At 36.2% G+C, this 18621-nt stretch overlaps 1 protein-coding gene across 2 annotated transcripts in view; it reads right to left on the minus strand.

Annotated features, from left to right (window-relative positions):
* The window catches only part of KIAA1958 (KIAA1958 ortholog), a 173411-nt gene that overhangs the window by 26595 nt on the left and 128195 nt on the right, over nt 1–18621 (minus strand). The window contains exon 3 of one of the 2 annotated variants that reach the window (XM_033237799.1): nt 17415–17498. The exons of the other annotated variant lie outside the window; for it this stretch is intronic. Coding sequence (XP_033093690.1) covers nt 17415–17498 — 84 coding nt within the window. The remainder of the gene's footprint in view (nt 1–17414; nt 17499–18621) is intronic. 2 annotated transcript variants of the gene reach the window in all.

An 18621-nucleotide genomic window follows, 5' to 3' on the forward strand; every position in this document is an offset into this window, starting at 1 on the left:
GTAACAGGATGGCTTGAACCTGGGAGGCAGAGGTTGTAGTGAACTAAGACTGCACCACTGCACTTCAGCCTTGGTGACAAAGCCAGACACTGTCTCCAAAAAAAAAAAAAAAAAAATACACACGCACACACACTAAAAAACCAAAATAAAACTTCAGGTTCATATGGGTTTCACCAGTAAATACTTCCAACTGCCAAACTCTGCTACTGAACAAAAAAAGAGGGAACACTCACTTCTTTTATAGGACTGCGTTAACTTTTCTATAAAAATAAGCAAGGAACAATACAATAAAAGAAAATTATAGGCCAATTGAGCTCAAAAACACAAACACAAACATCTTCAACACACTATGAGAAAATGGAATCCCTACCTCACATCGTAAACAATTCCAAATGGATCATGGCTTCAATGTGACCAGTAAAACAATAAAGGAAGAAAGGAAACAGGAGACCAGTTTTATGACCATGGGATAATCACACATTTTTAAACAGGGCATCAAAATCACTACCCCCAAAGTAAAAGACTGATCACAATCACTACCCCAAAAGTAAAAGGTTGATAAATTGAATTCCACTAAAATGAAAATTAGACATTCATCACAATGCAGCATTAAAAGGTGAAAAGGCAAGCCACACAGTGGCAGAAGATGTTGCAGTACACTTATCTGAAAAATCATTTAGAAGGACAAACCCCCATGACATAAGTTTACCTATGTAACAAACCTGCCCATGTACCCCTGAACTTAAAAGTTTTTTTGAAGAGGAAAAAAATCATTTAGAAGGGAGACAGTCCAATTAAAAATGGACAAGATGGCCGTGCATGGTGGCTCACACCTGTAATCCCAGCAGTTTGGGAGGCCAAGGCTGGAGGATCACCTGAGGTCAGGAGTTCAAGACCAGCCTGGCTAACATGGTGAAACCCCATCTCTACTAAAAATACAAAAAATTAGCTGGGCGTGGTGGTGTGCACCTGTAATCCTAGCTGCTTGAGAGGCTGAGGCAGAATTGCTTGAACCCAGGAGGCAGAGGTTACAGTGAACTGAGATCGTGCCATTGCACTCCAGCCTGGGCAACAAGAGCAAAACTCCATCTCAAAAACAAATCAAAAAAAAAAAAAAAAAAAGGACAAAATTTGAATGGGCCCTGCACAGAAACCTTAATGTTCCAGGGCAGAGAAATATTAATATTCCAGGACACATAAATTAAAATACACTCACCAAAATGTCTAAAATGAAAAATGAAATCTGCAAATGTCAAGTGAAAGTGAAGATATGGAGCAACAGGAACACTCTTACTAAGCTGGTACAAGTGTCGATTTGTGCAACCACTTTGGACACTAATAGTATCTACTAAAGCTGAACACACACCAATTCTATGACTCAGTAATCCTACAACTAAATATATACCGAACAGAAATGTGTACATATGTGTACCAAAAGGCATGAACGTATGAGTGTTCATAAAAGCATAATAGTACAACAAATAAACGGCCCCAAACTGGAAATAACCCTATGACCCCATAAACAATAGTATGCATATAAAATTATAAAATATCTATACAATGAATTATTATAAAATAGCGACAAGGAGTGGACTACTGGAGTGAACTGTATGCAAAAACATGGAAGAATCCCACAAACATAATGTTAAGCAAAAGATGCCAGACACAGAAGAGTATATTGAAAGGGTCCATTTATGTAATTCAAAAACAGATAAAATGACTCTATGGTGAAGTCAGTGGTTACCTTAAGGAGGTAAGGGGGCGCGCATGAGGGAAGCTTCTCGGGTTCAGGTAATAATTCTATGTCTCCCTCCAGGTGGTGGTTACAGCAATATATTAGCTTCATAAAAATTAATCAAGCTATACTTCAGTAAGTATGAGTACTTCAATAATTATTGTATAATTCAATAAGAAAACATTAAAAAATCCTTAAAAATTCCTTTAAAAATGTATATGCAAACCTAAAAAATGAAGAGTTCTACCATGAACCTAGATGGGAAGACTCAATATTATAAAGATATTTAATTTCTTCATGTAATCTTTAATTAAATGTAATTCTAATTAAAATCCTCCCTTTTTTGATTGTTGTTACTTGTTAGGGTGTTTCTAAAGTTTAAGAAAGTAAATGTATAAGAAAAGGAAGGCAATTTCAAAAATAATTGGGAGGTCTTGCCTGAAAAAAAAAATGTACCATAACACCACTATAAATTGTAAATTACTATTTGTAAGTTAGTATTTGTAAGAAAGAGACAAATAGATCATTGCTACAGAAGAGAATCCAGAAAAGGTCTGCAAATATGCAAAATGAGGGTATAATAAAGACTCTAATTCAAATTGTTGGGGAAAGATGGACTCTTCAATAAATGGTATAATTGGTTGAGTTGGAAAAGCAAAAACAAAAGCAAATTTAGATACCTGTTTCATACCACACACAAAACCCACATATCTAAATGGCTCTTTTTTTTTTTTTTTTTTAAAGCTGTTTCCTTAAAGAAGACAGATTTTCATGATTTTGGAATTGAGGAAAGAAAGTCTTTCTCAGCACAACACAACCCAAAAAGTATAAAATACAGATGATTAGATGTCAAAAAATTTGGAAAATCCTGCACTGAGCAAATTTTAAAAGATAATAAACATAACTGGAGAAGATACTTATAAAACATAAACCAAGGACATACGAAAAGCTCCTACAAATCAACAGGAAAAATAACTTGTTAGCAAAAGGGCCCAGGATATGACAGGCAATTATTCACAGAACAGATACAAACAACAAAATGCATTAGTAATAGCCATTATAATTGAAATGAGATATATTTCATTTGCCAGATTATCAAAAACACAAAAAGGTCCATATCTAAATGTTGGCCAGGCTGCTGGGAGCTTGCACTCTCAGTCAATACTAAATGATGTCTACATCAGTACAACTTTTCGGTGGGCAATTTTGACTAAATGCAGAAATATACAAGTGTGCAAAGATAAATGAACATAGATGATCACCAAAACCCACTAGCAGATGATAAAATAATCGTGCATATATATATATATATATATATTTACATGTGGTCATTAAAAATTGTTACCCTTCTATATGCTAACATGAAAATAGTTCCACAATATATTAATTTAAAAAGAAAAATTCACTCTAGGACAATATGCATAGCAATATTCCAATTTTCATAAGAAAAATAAAATTTAAATGATTTATAATTATGTAGAAAAAATCTGGAGACACATCACATTGGTTAGTGATTAGTTCCATGGAACTTTAAGTTTTGCAATATGAACATATTATATTTGCAAGTTAAAAAAATCAATAGGACTTTGGAAATATATATAGGAAAATAAATAAAATGTGCTTTTTATTTAGCCCAGGAATTCCTCTTTTAAAAATGTATCCTAAGGATTTAATCAGAGAAGTATACAAAAATGTATCCTCAAGGATGTTCTTTAAGGCAAATTTATAAAAGCAAAAAACTAGAAACAAATCCAATCTAACAACAGCATTATAAAATAGATTTTGGTACATCTGCGCAATGGAAAAATATGTAGCTACATAACAATCTACTTTCAAAAACTAAAGATCTTTTACAAATGTACAAAATTGTAAATACAACTGGATTAGTTTTTGAAGTATATTTTTGTAAGGAAGAAGTCCAAAATAAAACATGAAAATGTTAAACATTCTTATCTATAGATAATGAGTCCTGTGATTTTTACTTCTGATTTGATACTAGTATTTACCAATTATTAGTAATAAATGTCTACTTACTGCCTTAGCATTTTCAAAGCATTATAAATCTTAACAAAGCAAATCGTGGTTTTACTTCCATTTTTTTATTTTTATTTTTTTTGAGACAGGCTCTTGCTCTATTCCCTAGGCTGGAGTGCAGTGGCGTGATCACGGCTTGCTGTATCCCCTATCTCCTTTCCTGGGCTCGAACGATCCTCTTGCCTCAGCCTCTCTAGCAGCTGGGACAAGTGCGCACCACCATACTAGACTAATTTTAAAATTTTTTGTAGAGATGGGGTCTCACTATGTTGCCTAGGCTGGTCTTGAACTCCTGAGGTCAAGTGATCCTACTGTCTTGGCCTCCCAAAGTGCTGGGCTGCAGGTATGAGCCACCATGCCTGGCCTTCCATTTATTCATACGTTCACTCTAAAAATGTTTGCCATCAAATTCAGTGTTTGCGTTCAAAATTATCTTTTGAGACGATATATCACCAACATTAAACTTTCCATACATATTAGCCATTTTAGTCACATCGAATCCTCTTCAAAAAGATAAGTATGAATAAATTGAAAATAAATGAGACTTTTAAAAAGGAAAACATTATTTGATTTGTAGTTATTACTCAACTTGAATTCTAATATTCTTTCCCTAGCAAGGAAATAAAATTTGTCACATTTTAAATGTAAAACTTGCAAGCACACTTAAAGATGAACTCCTTGTTTAAGTACTATGAAAATATAAAGGTGTAACTACCTGTAATGTACATAATCTATCCTCATACAAAAATACAGTCATTGTTTCTATTTGGAATATTCAACTGTGAGTAAAGACTGGTGGACTATTCAGCCATGAAAGAAAAACATTTGCATTTCTGCAAGTAATTCTGTATGAGAGATGTTGTATTTTCAGATGTTTTAACATGTTTTTTCATTATTAAACGATTTCAGTGACACAAAAAATGTGTCTGAAGTTAACCAACTTAATTTTGGAGAGCCATTCCTATTTGGCTCAAAGAACACCATCATTGTGCCAAAGGTAATAAATGGTACATGAAAAATTATATCTGACTAAAATGATTCTCCTAAAAATAAGTAATTTTAGAACATGGCATCTCCTTAGCTTCGTATAATTAAAAATTTTTTAAAAATTATTTTTAAAAATAGAGTCTCCCTTTGTTGCCCAGACTGGTCTCAAACTCCTGGCTTCAAGCGATCCTCTTGCCTTGGCCTCCCAAAGTGCTGGAATTACAGGCATGAGCCACTGTGCCCAGCCTCAGCTTAGTATAATTTTGCACCTATTTTAAGAAGTGTCTGACAAGGGGATTACTGGAGGTAAAGAAAAATGGCCAACAGAGCTCCACACAAAAACAAGTGCGTTCATTGTTTGCAGCGGGGCTTTCTTTTCTATTAACAGGATTTTCAGGCTTGGGGCTCCAGGCAGCCTACGATCAATTCAACTGTAGATCCTATACAAAGGACTGTTGCTACCCTAGTCACATGCACAATGCTTCCCCTTCCAGGGCTTCCCCTCCATGTCAGTGGTTAGAAACGCTGCACATGGGCTGCTTGGCTCAATCTGCACTGACTGTATATCCTGAGGCCAGTGCACAATGTCCAGGTCGACAACATGTTTTTCAAAATGTGGTTTGTTTGTTGTAGCTACAAAAATCAGCCAGCTTTGCAGAAAACAATTTATTAAATGGACGAAGACTGGTCATCATGCCCAAATACAGACAAAACACTGTGACTCAAGCATGCTCTCATTATAGAGACACTGTTGACACTCATTAGCTGACTTTATTGGATTGCTTTTCTTATTTCCATAAGTATTAGGCTGTACCAACAAATATCAAAAACAATAGAAAATTACACTACATTAAAGGCAAACATACACACAATGGAATAAACTAGACATAAAACTAGATTTTTATTTAGAGCACAAGTATACAGACAAATATGAAGCAAAAACAGTGAGCTGACAAAGATGAGAACATCTTAGTGTAAAAAATCAGTGAGCAGCAAAATAAAGATGAAACTGAGAGTACTCTTAACAAAAAATTCTATTACAAATATTGACAGGCAGCAGATTATCTGACCAAAATCATCAGTCACATATTTGACACAGTAACAGAAATTTCCCTCTATTTCAATTCACCTTTCTCCTCTTTCACAAACTATAACTAGCAGCTTTTAAAAAGTTTCAAAATATGATTTGAGTGAAACAGGCACATGTGCTTTTTTCATGTAAATCAGTTAAAAACCAAGTGCCCAGAAAAAAAAATATAAAAATAACAACCTATCAAATTTGGGGAAAAGTAAATGCATCCTCAAAGAACAGTACTATATTTTTTCAAATAGCAGAGTTGATCTGTTGAAACAATTTTCTCTAAGTATTAATTGTGGTTATTGTATTTCTAAGCAGATGCCTGGTCTTAAATTACAGTGACTAAACTGATAAATCGTTTTATTCCCAATTAACTTCCAAGGGATAAAGTAAAAGTGAAAGAAACCTTAAATGCATTCTTAAGATTTATAAGAAGGATGGAAGACCTTGTTGAAGTTGAATACAGCATTCATTCTAGTAAACCATGAAAGTTCTTCATTTTAATAGATAAGTCATATGTAGTAAGTCTGTTGAATCTAAAACACTTTCGATCATTTTCCCACCAGGTTTCAGGCCTACAGGGTTAGAGTTACATTTTCAGACTACAACATAAAAAGTACAAACTATTACCAGTCATGGAGTTAATCTAGCAAATGTACATCTAACTTTGGCAGTGAAAACATTTAAAATTGTGGGAAAAATTGGAAACTCTATAAATTAGAAACTTAATAAATATATATGTATTTGATTTAAAAACCGCCCGAGGTAAAAAGGCCTCAGGACAGAAATACAAAATGTACATAAGACCCCAAGGTGGGAAATAAACCCAAGAGCAGGACTCAAATGAATGTGCCCATTGCTAAATTGTTAATCATCAGGATGTATCATGCCATAATCTTTGGTGTCCAAAATATGAAAGGAATTCTTGGTACAAAGGCTCTGCCTGAAAATCTCTGATGTAGAAATACTTTTGTGTGACTCTGGAGGCCAATGGACAAAGGCAGAACTTCTTTAGACCACACATAATTAAATTTATTTTTATTGCGTTATCACCTCACGGAGGGGCAAATGTCTATAGCATATTCTAGAGAAAAGGCTCACAGTTAAAATCTGCCTTTGTTTTCCTTTAAGCAAAGCGGTGGTGGGGACCTTGATGAATTAGTTTCAATAGTCTTAGAATTAACTCAGTGATTTCAGCAGCAATGTGTCCAAATACAGCACTGGCTGTTGCTGCGTATCTGACAGTCACACACACAGTTTCTATACAATTCAGGAGACTACCCCTTTATTAAAGGAATCTTGTAATCATAAGCCCATTGAACTGACAGAAGGAAACGCTGTACCAAATGTGGAGTTCTGGCATGTTGGTGTAAAAAGGCTCTTCAGGAAGCAGCCTTCTTTCCTTAACACTTTATGACAGTTTCCCCCCACTCATTTTAAGAGTATAAATAAAAGTATAGTGGTATTTCCCTCATATTAAATTTTAACAACGTGTAGTAGAGTCAATCTGTTGAAACAATTCTGTCTTTACTTTCAGTTTGTTTGGAATTGCTGAGGCAAGATAGAAACACCAGGTACCAGACAGGTGGGCATGAAGAAATCCTGATGGCCATAAGGCAACCAAGTATGTTAAGTAAATCTGTGTAAATGCTGAATGTAAAAGTTAACAAGTGGGAACTGTGAGGTTTCAATGGTTCTTTATAAAGGAAATAAAATTATTGAATATTCTTTTTTTTTCTGGGTTGGAGCCTGGCTCCCTCACCCAGGCTGGAGTGCAGTGGTGTGATCTCAGATCACTACAACCTCCACCTCCCGGGCTCTAGCAATGCTCCTGCCTCAGCCTCCCAAGTAGCTGGGATTATGGGTGTGAGCCACCACACCCAGCTAATTTTTGTATTTTTAGAAGAGACTGGGTTTCGTCATGTTGGCCAGGCTGGCCTCGAACTCCTGATCTCCGGTGATCTACCTGCCTCAGCCTCCCAAAGTGCTGGGATTGCAGGTGTGAACCACCATGTCCAGCCTGAATATTATTAAATGAAATTCAAACAATAAGCCATGATAGCCAACAAAAATAATGTATGCACCTCATAGTCCTCTACTATTATACTATTCAGCCTAAAAATATCCAGATCAAGGGAAATTCTACTGCTCTATTGTCATTCGATTGGATTTTTCTGTAAGATACTCAAGTATCAAAAGAAAAAAATGTTTAAAATTCTAGAGGAGAGAGTACTAGAAAAATTCAGAGTTCTTGCTTTCTTTCTCTTTTTGCAAATATTTTCTGCTTTCAAAGAGCTTGGAAAGTGTCGAAGAAAAGTTGACCTAACCTGGAATTATAAATATGACACAAGATTTTCAAGTTTGGCACCACTTTGACAACTACAATATTTCCTTCTGTAGAGGCCACTAAGTGCTGGCTCAAAATATTAAACAATGAAGTACATAGTTACTTAAGTCACACATAGAAATGTTGACTGGCACAGCCTTTTAACAGTTTTTCAGTTTAACTACAACAAGTGATAGCAGCAGTGGTTAACAACTCCACATCAACACCACAAACGTACATATGAAAGAGCACCTATAACAACATGCAAAATCTCAACATCACTGGATATTACACAATGCATAGAAATCGTAATGATTTTTGGCAAGGTGTTTTTTTTGTAACAAATGTTTTATAAAAAAATGCTATTGAAAAAGTTGTAACAATCTAATGGATTATAGATATAAAAGTTCAGTTAGATAAAGTTAATCTGAGTGGGTTAATACTAAACATGGACCTCCTACTTCATCCAATATAAATAATCAATTATAAATTAATTTCTAGCGGAAGAATACTAAGGGATTTATAAAAGAATTACAGAAAATAAATGGACATAAAAATCACTAAAATACAGTATACACAATTACTGTTAGGAATCTATATTGCTGATATCTTCCTAATTCTACTCATCACAAACAAACAATGCCAAAGCATTTTCAAAGCTCTTATTGAAATGAATGTATAATGGTAAAAATGCTGTCTAATCCCAGTGTAATACCAAGACAAACATTAGAAGTCTAACATAATTCAACATTATATAAAAAGACAAATCACACCGTACCTTTTTAAAAAACATCTAAAATTTGAACTTTTTTCAACTATGATCTGGTAAGTATGATTTGTAAAATAAAAATTTGTGAAGTGTTTAAATATTTATGCTTGAGTTCCTTTTCAGAAGAGTAAGCAAGATGAGAAATACAAATAATTTGCATTTAAGTAAGTTTGTATTTCTACATCTACTTACCGTAGGCCTCTTTCTTTAGTTACCATTTTCCCCCCTTTACTATCTCTAAATTAATTTACTTCAGAAATTTCCTAATTATGTTGATAGAAATTTGATCCTTTTGACTGAGGATATGTCCCAAAACTTTAAATATGATTTTTAAAACTTGCCATAGACTAAAAAATACTGTGGGTTGCATTCAGAACCAGTAGTATATATGCTATGTCGCTCGATATCCAAGTGAATATCAAATTAAACAAAAATGTACTTTCTTGTTCATAATCTATAACTAGGATTGATATTCTTGAAGACTGTAGTCTCCCCTCCATAATTGAAAATGAAATATAAATGGGGTAAGCTGAGAGATGTTCATTAGAACCAAAGAACAATTACATTTACAGATTTTCCTATCAAACTCCAAAAAGAAAAGTTGCTAAAACTAAGATGTAACACAACACAATGAAAAGTGAAATGTCACATTCAAAAACAGCCTATTGGAACCTGGCAGCTTGAATCTACACCTAAGAGAAATCTGTGGGTTTTAAAAACAATTAAAATTTGGAAAACAAGAAGCAGAAATACAGGGTTGTTTTTCCTCTCTAAACTCTACCTATGGACAGGAAGCCAGGGTGCCTGGTTCTAGTCCTGGCTTTAACCCCAACAAGGGAAAGCTCACACCCTAACAAGGTGTGCGCACCTCGGCATTCACCTCCTTTCTCTGGGGCTGTTGCCTCTTTTGTAAATGAAGGGTGGATTAGGCCAGAGCAGTGTCAACACGTGTAATCCTAGCACTTTGGGAGGCTGAGGTGGGGGGATCACTTGAGTCCAGGAGTTTGAGACCAGCCTGGGCAACACACTGAGATCTCATGTCTACAAAAAATTTTTAAAAATTAGTCAGGCATGGTGGTATGAACCTGTAGTCCCAGCTACTCGGGAAGTTGAGTTGGGAGGACTGCTTGAGCCCAAGAGTTCAAGGCTGCAGTGCCACTGCAGTGAGTCTTGATTGTGCCACTGCACTCCAGCCTGGACAACACAGCAAGACCCTGTCTCGAAAAATAAATAAATAAAAAGGTGGATTAGATGTTTCCAATTTTACTTTCCAGCTAGCACACCTGAAGGATGCATTCCAGAGGTAACAGCAGCTCAGTCAGTCTACTGAGTCTCAAAGAAGGAGGGGAGGGGATAGGAAACATGAGACCTCTGGGGAATTTGTTTGAGGTTGTGTTCTCTTGGCTATTTCTATCTCCTTGCCTTCCCCACTCCCCACCTACATGAGGACGTGGTGACTCCTACTCTCTACAGTGTGAAAATCACTGGGCTAAATGATCTCTTGAGTCCTTTCCAGATCTAGCCTCTATGACTAATAATTCAACAAAGACAATGGTTTACATTAATACTCAGACCTAATTAATATTCTAATCAAACTGGGATTCTGACCTAATTAATACTCTGGTTCTAATTCACAAAAGTCATTGTTTACATAAGAACTCAAGTGTATTAAAATGTCATTAAAAAAAATAATTTTCAAGTTTTTGCTCAGCTTTGGCAGGCCCAACTGGTCAATTTACAAACAGGCTGGACCATGAGAAATTTTAAATGTCTTCCTTTTCTGTTTAGAAAAGTAAAAGTAGAGTTCTTGGTATTTCATCAATATCATCTCTTATTTTCTGTTGTTATATCACTAGAAATACACCAACTCCCAACAGGATGATATCTGTGATGTATTCTTTATTCCAGTTCTGTCTGATGGCAAGGATCTCTAAAATTATCCTAGCTTCATCATTTTGCTTTATGAAAGGCTATGCACTCAATATCATCTCAACCAGATGCAAGTGGGAAGGGAAAGCAATGTCTGAATACCATGCATTAAACAACAACTGAGGATGCCCTTGCCAGTGTGCACTTCTTAACTGATCATTGTCTGTCTGTACCACATCACATGGTAGATGTACAGAGACATAACTTGTATAATAGAATTCTATTTGGGAAACATTTATTAAACTGACAGAGAACTTGCTAATTCTTTCAGTACTTGTAACTATTTTTAAATGAATGAATGCTTTAAAAAATATCTTGCTGCAAGAAATTATACATCCCCCTTGACTTTCCTCCCGAGGCTTAGGTATATATTTCTTCTATCATATGGGAGAGTTTTTATTTACAGGTGCTTAGTATTACAGCTTTATTTTGGCTAGAGAAATAAGGATCAAAATATACCTTTCCTACAGATAAAATCAGTCAGAAGAGGGATGATTAAGATCATCATCTGTCTCACATTAAACTGCAGATAGTTCAACCAGGAAAACTCTGAATAGGTTCACAGTCTACCTCTAATTCATACTTAGTATCTGGTCAATGGCAATCGATATTGGCTTGTAGGCATTCCCTCTGCCTAGACCCTTCCCTGCCTGAATTATAAAGGACTCTCTTGAAATTGGGGTTTTGGCTTTAACTGGGGTAAAACTAAATTACAATCACTTAAATATATACTTCCTTGTGCATATACACACTTGCCTCCATGCCAAAGTTAGGTGTTTTTTAAAGAGTGACACAAACTTCTGCTGTCTGCTGGTAACCAGGGGTAAACAAACTGGTTAACATCTCATCTCAAACTACTACAGTAATGGGGCCTCAATAACGTGCTAACAAACGTGCTGGTGATGGCACTGATCTCCATCAATGAGGAACTGAACTAATACTGATGATTTTATTACACCTGGGATTTCATTTATAATTTACAACTTCAGAGCGTCTACAGAAGCACAGCAAATCATTTCTTGAACATGCAGCTATAGCAGAAAAAGAGAGTGCTTAATGGGATCTGGATCTAATTTCAGATACGGATGCTCTTACATATTAACTGTGGCATGGGCAAGCCATTTGACTTCTCTGGATCTCCTCAATTATAAAAGGGAAATAATAATACTTAGCTAATAGGACCATTGTGAGAATTAAGTGAAACAACTTCAAAGCACTCAGTACAATGGCACACTATCAGTGCTCAAGAGATAAGAGTCATTGATGACGGATCTGCACATTCCGATGCATATGTGCACCTACATGAACACAATGGATGGTACAGAAATGCCTTCACTTTATTGATTTTAAAACAGGCTCTAAGAAAGATTCTCCAGAAAATACTCAAAGCAGCATTATGTATTCTGCAGCAAACCTACATATTCAATGAATAAATAATGGATAAATTGCATGAGTACAAAGTTTGGAAAACTATGCAAAATAGTATTAGCATAGAGGTTTTTGCTAGGCTCTCAAAAATGAACTACTTTTTATTACAATGTCTTTTATAAATTCCTTGAGAGCAGGGACTATTTTATGTATCTTTATACCCCTCCCAGTTTGGCCCCTAGCTGTTCAATAAATATTTGTTGATCTGACTACAAATTTTCATCTCAATAAAGTCATTGATTTCATGGCATCTGGAAGCTAAGCCATATGATTTAGACAAGTAAATGCTAGGAAAGTTTCAGCTAACAGTAATCTAACTGAAAAACCAAAGAGATCAAATGTATGCTAGAAGATTTTCAGACTACTCTTTTGTAGAATAGGCAGTGATTTAACATAGGGAAAATTTAGCCATAGGAAAAAATAATTATAAATATCCTAAATTGCTGATTTATAAGTCATATTCAGACCAGCCCTAATAACTGTATCAAATGGAATCTAGAATAAGCTGTCTTGAATAAATATCCTATCTCTAATTTTTTCAAATACTAGTTTTTTTTTTAATAGCTAGCACCTATGGTTTTCAATAGTCACTCACATGATTATGAAAAGAAAGACCAAATTATGTAGCTATGTTATCCAAATGCTGACAGTGTTCAGTGTTTTTATTGTAGGTAGTGCAAAACTTTCAGTTATGTGAGGAACACCGGAGGGTTTCTTACATGACATTACATTGATCATAAAGTTAAGCACTGCAAATATGGCTTTATTTGAGCCACAGGATTGCCTGAAAAGGCAGCACATTCAGTTGTAGTGAACACCTGCTGGACTGTTGATGTTTTGCTAAAGTATATATGCAATTTTGACATCTGCCTCTGCCACAGCATGAACATGATTTTTTCTTAAGTTAATATTACAAATAATAAAAATGGCATCTGGCAGTACTATCTCTTCAGTATCATTTAGATGAAAACATAAAATTTAGAGGTAGTTGTAGATTTTTCATAATGTAATTAACTCCAAGAGATAACACCAGCACTTTGGGAGGCCAAGGCAGGAGGATCTCTTGAGGCTAGGAGTTTGAGACCAGCCCGGGCAACACAGCGAGACCCCATCTCTACAAAAAATTAGCCAAGCGTGATGCTGTGCACTTGTAGTTCTAGCTATTTGGGAGGCTGAGGCGGGAGGATCTCTTGAGCCCCAGAGTTTGAGGCTGACAGTGAGCTATGACTGCACCTCTGCACCGAAGCCTGGGCGACAGAGCAAGACCCGTCTCTATTAAAACAAACAAACAAACAAAGAAACAAAAAAAGACAGATACTGTAATTTGGCTATGCTTCTACCAAGCCATTACTCAGAAAACAGTTTTCTGAAACTAAAAGTCATGATGTTCCTATTTGGTTTGAGTTATCGCAGAAAAATATAAATAAAAAAAAAATTCACATTCTCAATTTAATTGTGTTCTTCTAAATGAAGATGCAATATGATTAAGCAGGACAAAGATTTTCATTTTAGTACCTCAACAAACACAGATAGGGAACTGACATTTTCTAGTTCTGCTTTCTCAGTGCAGACTGAGTGCTCTTCTTCCTTAAGACAAACTTACTGTGCTGTCAGAAACGTATCAAAAATTTAGAAACTATGTCAATTAAAAATTAGATGCAACATAACATTTTAAGTGTTTTACAGAGGACTTTTTTAAAATATGAGAGGTAACCACATAAAAATAACTATATATTTTTAAAGAGTTCCCTTAAAGTAAGCTGTCTGATGCCGTAAGGACTAGCTATAGAATAAGAACAAGAAGGTTCTGTATAAGAGAACTGGGAGAAAGAGTCTCTGTGGCTCCAAATGTATAGGTGTGGGAGAGGACTAGAGGACATGCTGCCACCATGAAAGATCACTCAGCATTCCTTTTGATCAGACATCCTTAAGAGATGTTAAGACACAGTGTCCCCAGCTCTGGCTCAAACCACTGGAAATTAATTATGAGCTGGTACTGAGAAAGGTAAATAGAAAAAAACTCTGGAGTGAAATGACAGACTACCGTTTCTTTAGCTATGACCTAATTGACTTATCTTGACCTGACCATAAAATGAAGATAACTCACCTTTTCAAAGTTGCTGAAAAGATTAAGATAATGCATACAGAAATAAATATGTAAGTATTACAATATGTCTGAAGAAATATTTGCCAAAATGTTAATGGTAATCTTTGGCTAGAAGACTCATCAGTATGTATTTTGTTTTCTTTATCCTTATCTGTGTTTTCCATTTTTTTTTTTTTTTTTTTTTACGATTAGTAACTATGACTTACATATGTGATGCATGTAAGTCACTTAGCACAGTGCTGGCATGCATGCTGGCTCAAAAATGGCAGCTTTCATCATTATCAATACAAAAACATAAAGCAAGACATTGCCCTTTCTTCTTGTTTCTAGATGTATAAATGAATGTTTCTCTATGGAGGAAAAGTCATGAACATGAGGTTAATTCCACCACATAAAGTCCACAGCTGACTTCCCACTCCCGAGCCAGATGAAAGGTCACAGCTTAGAGGAACGGGTCTTTATGTGCTTGTGACTTGGTGTTGGAAGGAGTTCCCTGACCATGGGAGAGCTCAGCTCTGTGATGATTTAGCAAAGCAATTCAGAATGAAATTTGTCCTGGTTATACACTAAATTAATGTACAAAATACCACCTACCTTTCTAGCTAATGTGAATTATGAGGTTGCCTTGGAGTACAAATATTTCCCAATAGAATTCCCAGGTCCAACAAAACAATCAAAATTTGGGGTTTATGTGTGTTGCTGATTATACAGAATAGGAACCTAGCTCAGCTTTATTGTGGCTCTAATGTCTAAATTTATTTTATTTTTGAAATATCTTAACTAATAATTCACCATAGGCTTCAAGACTTGAAAACAAAGACCTTGGAAAAACTGCCACAAATGTTTAACCAAAATTATTATAATAATTGCAGGATATTACAGATGAATGCATTTATATTTACTATAGAAGAATCTCACACATTTTCAAGAATGCTTTGAATTCAGCAAAATCTGGTAACAAAATACTGTTACCTAAAATGAGTGCCAATATTATATTCCTTGGATCTCAATTACAGAGTCAAATACCCAGCATTGCCCCAGGAGAAAAGAGACTGTTTAATGCTTCTAAGTAAGTAATTCGGGGAATATGAACTTTGAAGAGGATGAGTTTTTTTGTTGTCTCGACTACTGCTTCTAGATTTTTAGTAAGACTTTCCACCCTTTACCTTCTCTTTATACATAATTTAACGCTTGGCAACATTTTCAAAGCTTTGGTAGGTTTAAATTTCTTGTCAAAGTTCACTTATGCCCATTTCTTAGGGAAAAAAAAAGAAACACTCTTTCCAGGTTCAAGCACAATAGTTCAATGAGCTACGTTAACAGTCTTTTTAGCCACTATATTAGACTTTGCATGTTATTTTCAAATCATGTAGCTCCCAAAAAGAATGGCACCTTTATTCCCTCCTTCTACCCTTTCCCCCACAAAATAAAAGATGTTAGCTAAACATCTAGATTTTCATACATTGTAAAAAATGAGGCACAGGAGTTAAAACTCAAGTTAAAAAAGAGAAGGTGTAAATTATTTTGATGTTGAGCTTATACAACACTTTTATATTCTGGATCTAGCTGAATACAGTTTTGTGTCAGCAGTAAAGTTAATGTCTCCTCTTGATTAATATAGAATTTTAAAAATTAAAAAAATAAAGCCATTTATTAAGGAGACAAAAAATGGGAGTTGGGGTGGGAAGGAAAAGCAGGAGTTGAGGACGCAAGCATGTAAGTCTAGGATGACTCTCAATTTCCTTTCTGACAGTTTTTAAAAAACAGAATTCCCTCTCTACTATGTGTTGCCTGAGAACCACATACGGTTTTGTAAAGTCTGTAACAGTAATTACATTTGATCACTCACAAGTACATTTGTCTTAAGCCTATAAATACTATGTTAGTAATACTAAATTATCTCCATTGGCTTATTTGTAAAAAGAAAAATATATTATATATTTATATTTTTATAAAGTGAATTAACACTGAGGGCACAGGAAGGGGAATGAGAAGCGGTGTATAATCACAGTTTCTCTGGACATGGTAACCAAACTGGAGTCTTGCTCAAGCCACCTGGTCAAGCAGTATCTGAGGAAGAGTCATAGGAGGCGGAGACGATGAAATTGCCATTGTTGGAGTGGCCAGCCACTGACTGGGCAGCCTGCTGGCTCAGATTGTTACAGATCAGCACCAGCTGGTTGCTCTGGGCTTCAGACAAGGTGCTGCAGCTCTGATACACACTGAAGTTGGTTTTCCTGCCAGGGATGTTGCCCTTCTCACACATGGTCTTCACCATCTTGGCCAGCTTGTTCTTGCCAAGGGCCTGGCAGTTGTACCAATGCAGAGCGGCCAAGTTAACGACTGGCTTGATGGATAAGTAGAAAGGGGCATCCTCGTAGCGCATGGCGGGAGGCCGCCGCTGGGCATACTCCTTATAGTCCTGGACAGGGCAGGTCTGTGGGGCGTGCTGGGTGGCATACACACGGGAGTCTGTCCCCCCTCTCTTGGTTTTGGCATTCAGGTCTCCTGTGTCCTGACCCATCCACTCCAAGTACTCCAGACCCGTCTCTGTTACCCGGAGCCGGATATCACCCCATTTTAAGGTAGATCCATGGAAGCCTGTGCAATGCCCAAAAGCTTTTGTGTTGTTGAGCCAGACTAGGTTGAGCAAACCCTCGGGATTATATCGGCTTAGTAGTCCCCTTTTCCGCAGGATGAGCTCGTCAGCAAAGGTGAGCTTCATGGACTTGTGTGGCTTATTTCCTTTTCCTTTACAGCGGAGTTCAATTTGCTTCTGCTTCAGGGCCTCTTGGGAGCGCTTGAATTCCTTATCCCTGGTGATGCTGTAGCCATACCTGTGTTCCTTTAGGTACCTTTCAAGCCCACACTGGTAATTGGCCAAGCTGTTGGGTTCGTATTCGGACCCATCCTTCTGCCTGGCATCAACAAAGAAAGAGGCAAGGTAGGCATCCAACTCCTTGCAAGGGATGACATAAATCTCTCTTGTTTCAGAAGGATACTTGGAGATGAGGAACTCACGGAAATTGCGGAGCGCAGTCTGTGTGCTCCGGATGGTTTTCTCGTTCTGCTCCCTGCTGAGCTCAGCTGCTCTTTCATCCTGGTCTGCAACAAATTGGGGGGGGGAAGGATAGAGAGGGTGTTGATGAGTTCAGACAATGCACTTTCTACTCTGAAATAAAGTTTCCTTTTATAATGACAAGGGAAAGGAAGAATCAATTTTACAGAGATCACTGATAAATGTTATTTACATACCTGTCACATTATAATAGCCAACTTCGGTTTCACAAATGATCTACTAGACAAGCATAAGGCCCATTACAAGCAAAATGAGCTTCCTATGTCACTGGCACACAGTTTAGTGCATAAAGGTTTGTGGGAAGAGAGAGATTAGAGACAGCCTTCATTTTAGGAAAAATGTGGGACAGAAATGTGCTATTTATCCTACTTATGCGTGCAAAGGCCCCATTAGTGCTGACAAACCCATTCTGAATCACTTCATTTGTGAAAACACAGGTTGTACTGTTTCCATTTTACTGAATTAAACTAAAATATCTGTATTTGTTATTTTAATGCATCACTAAAAATCTGTATTTAAAAATGACAAAGCAAATTTTTTATGGCAGTTAATTAAATACTTGTTCTTCTACAGCAATTCAGGTAAACATAGTTTATAAGCATTCTGCATGTAATTTCAGGGCATTTGTAATAAGTGATGAATGGAAATATTTGGTATTTTGGAGGGTAATGAGGATAAAATGTCATAGTTACAAAGACAGGACAGTTACATTTGAATTAGGCTATCACAGTCAAGATGTAAAGAAGGGGGTATGTCTCCAGGACCCATCATTTCTTTTTATTACTTTATTATTTGGGCTCTGCTGAAAAAGGACTTGAGGTGCCTCTTTCTGTTTTGGATCATCCATGATTAAGTAATGTTGCTCTAGAATAGCAGTCTTCACAGATTCCTGTGCTTCAGAATCATCTAGGATGCTTGATCAAAACGCAGATTACCACGTAGCAGGTGTAGGAATCTGTATCTTAACCAGCATCTCTATGTTCATGATGAGGTTTGAAAGAATACATTTTGAGAAACAAAGTTCTAGTGCTTGTGTCCTAGGCAGGAAATCTTACTCTATTTTCACCAATTTTTAAATAATAGTTAAGTTCAATTACATCATTTACATGGTTTCATTTCAGTAAAATGTAATTTAATTTAGGATCTTAA

The sequence above is a fragment of the Trachypithecus francoisi genome, unplaced genomic scaffold (genome assembly GCF_009764315.1).
Source record: "Trachypithecus francoisi isolate TF-2019V2 unplaced genomic scaffold, Tfra_2.0 Lachesis_group16, whole genome shotgun sequence".
NCBI lineage: Eukaryota > Metazoa > Chordata > Mammalia > Primates > Cercopithecidae > Trachypithecus > Trachypithecus francoisi.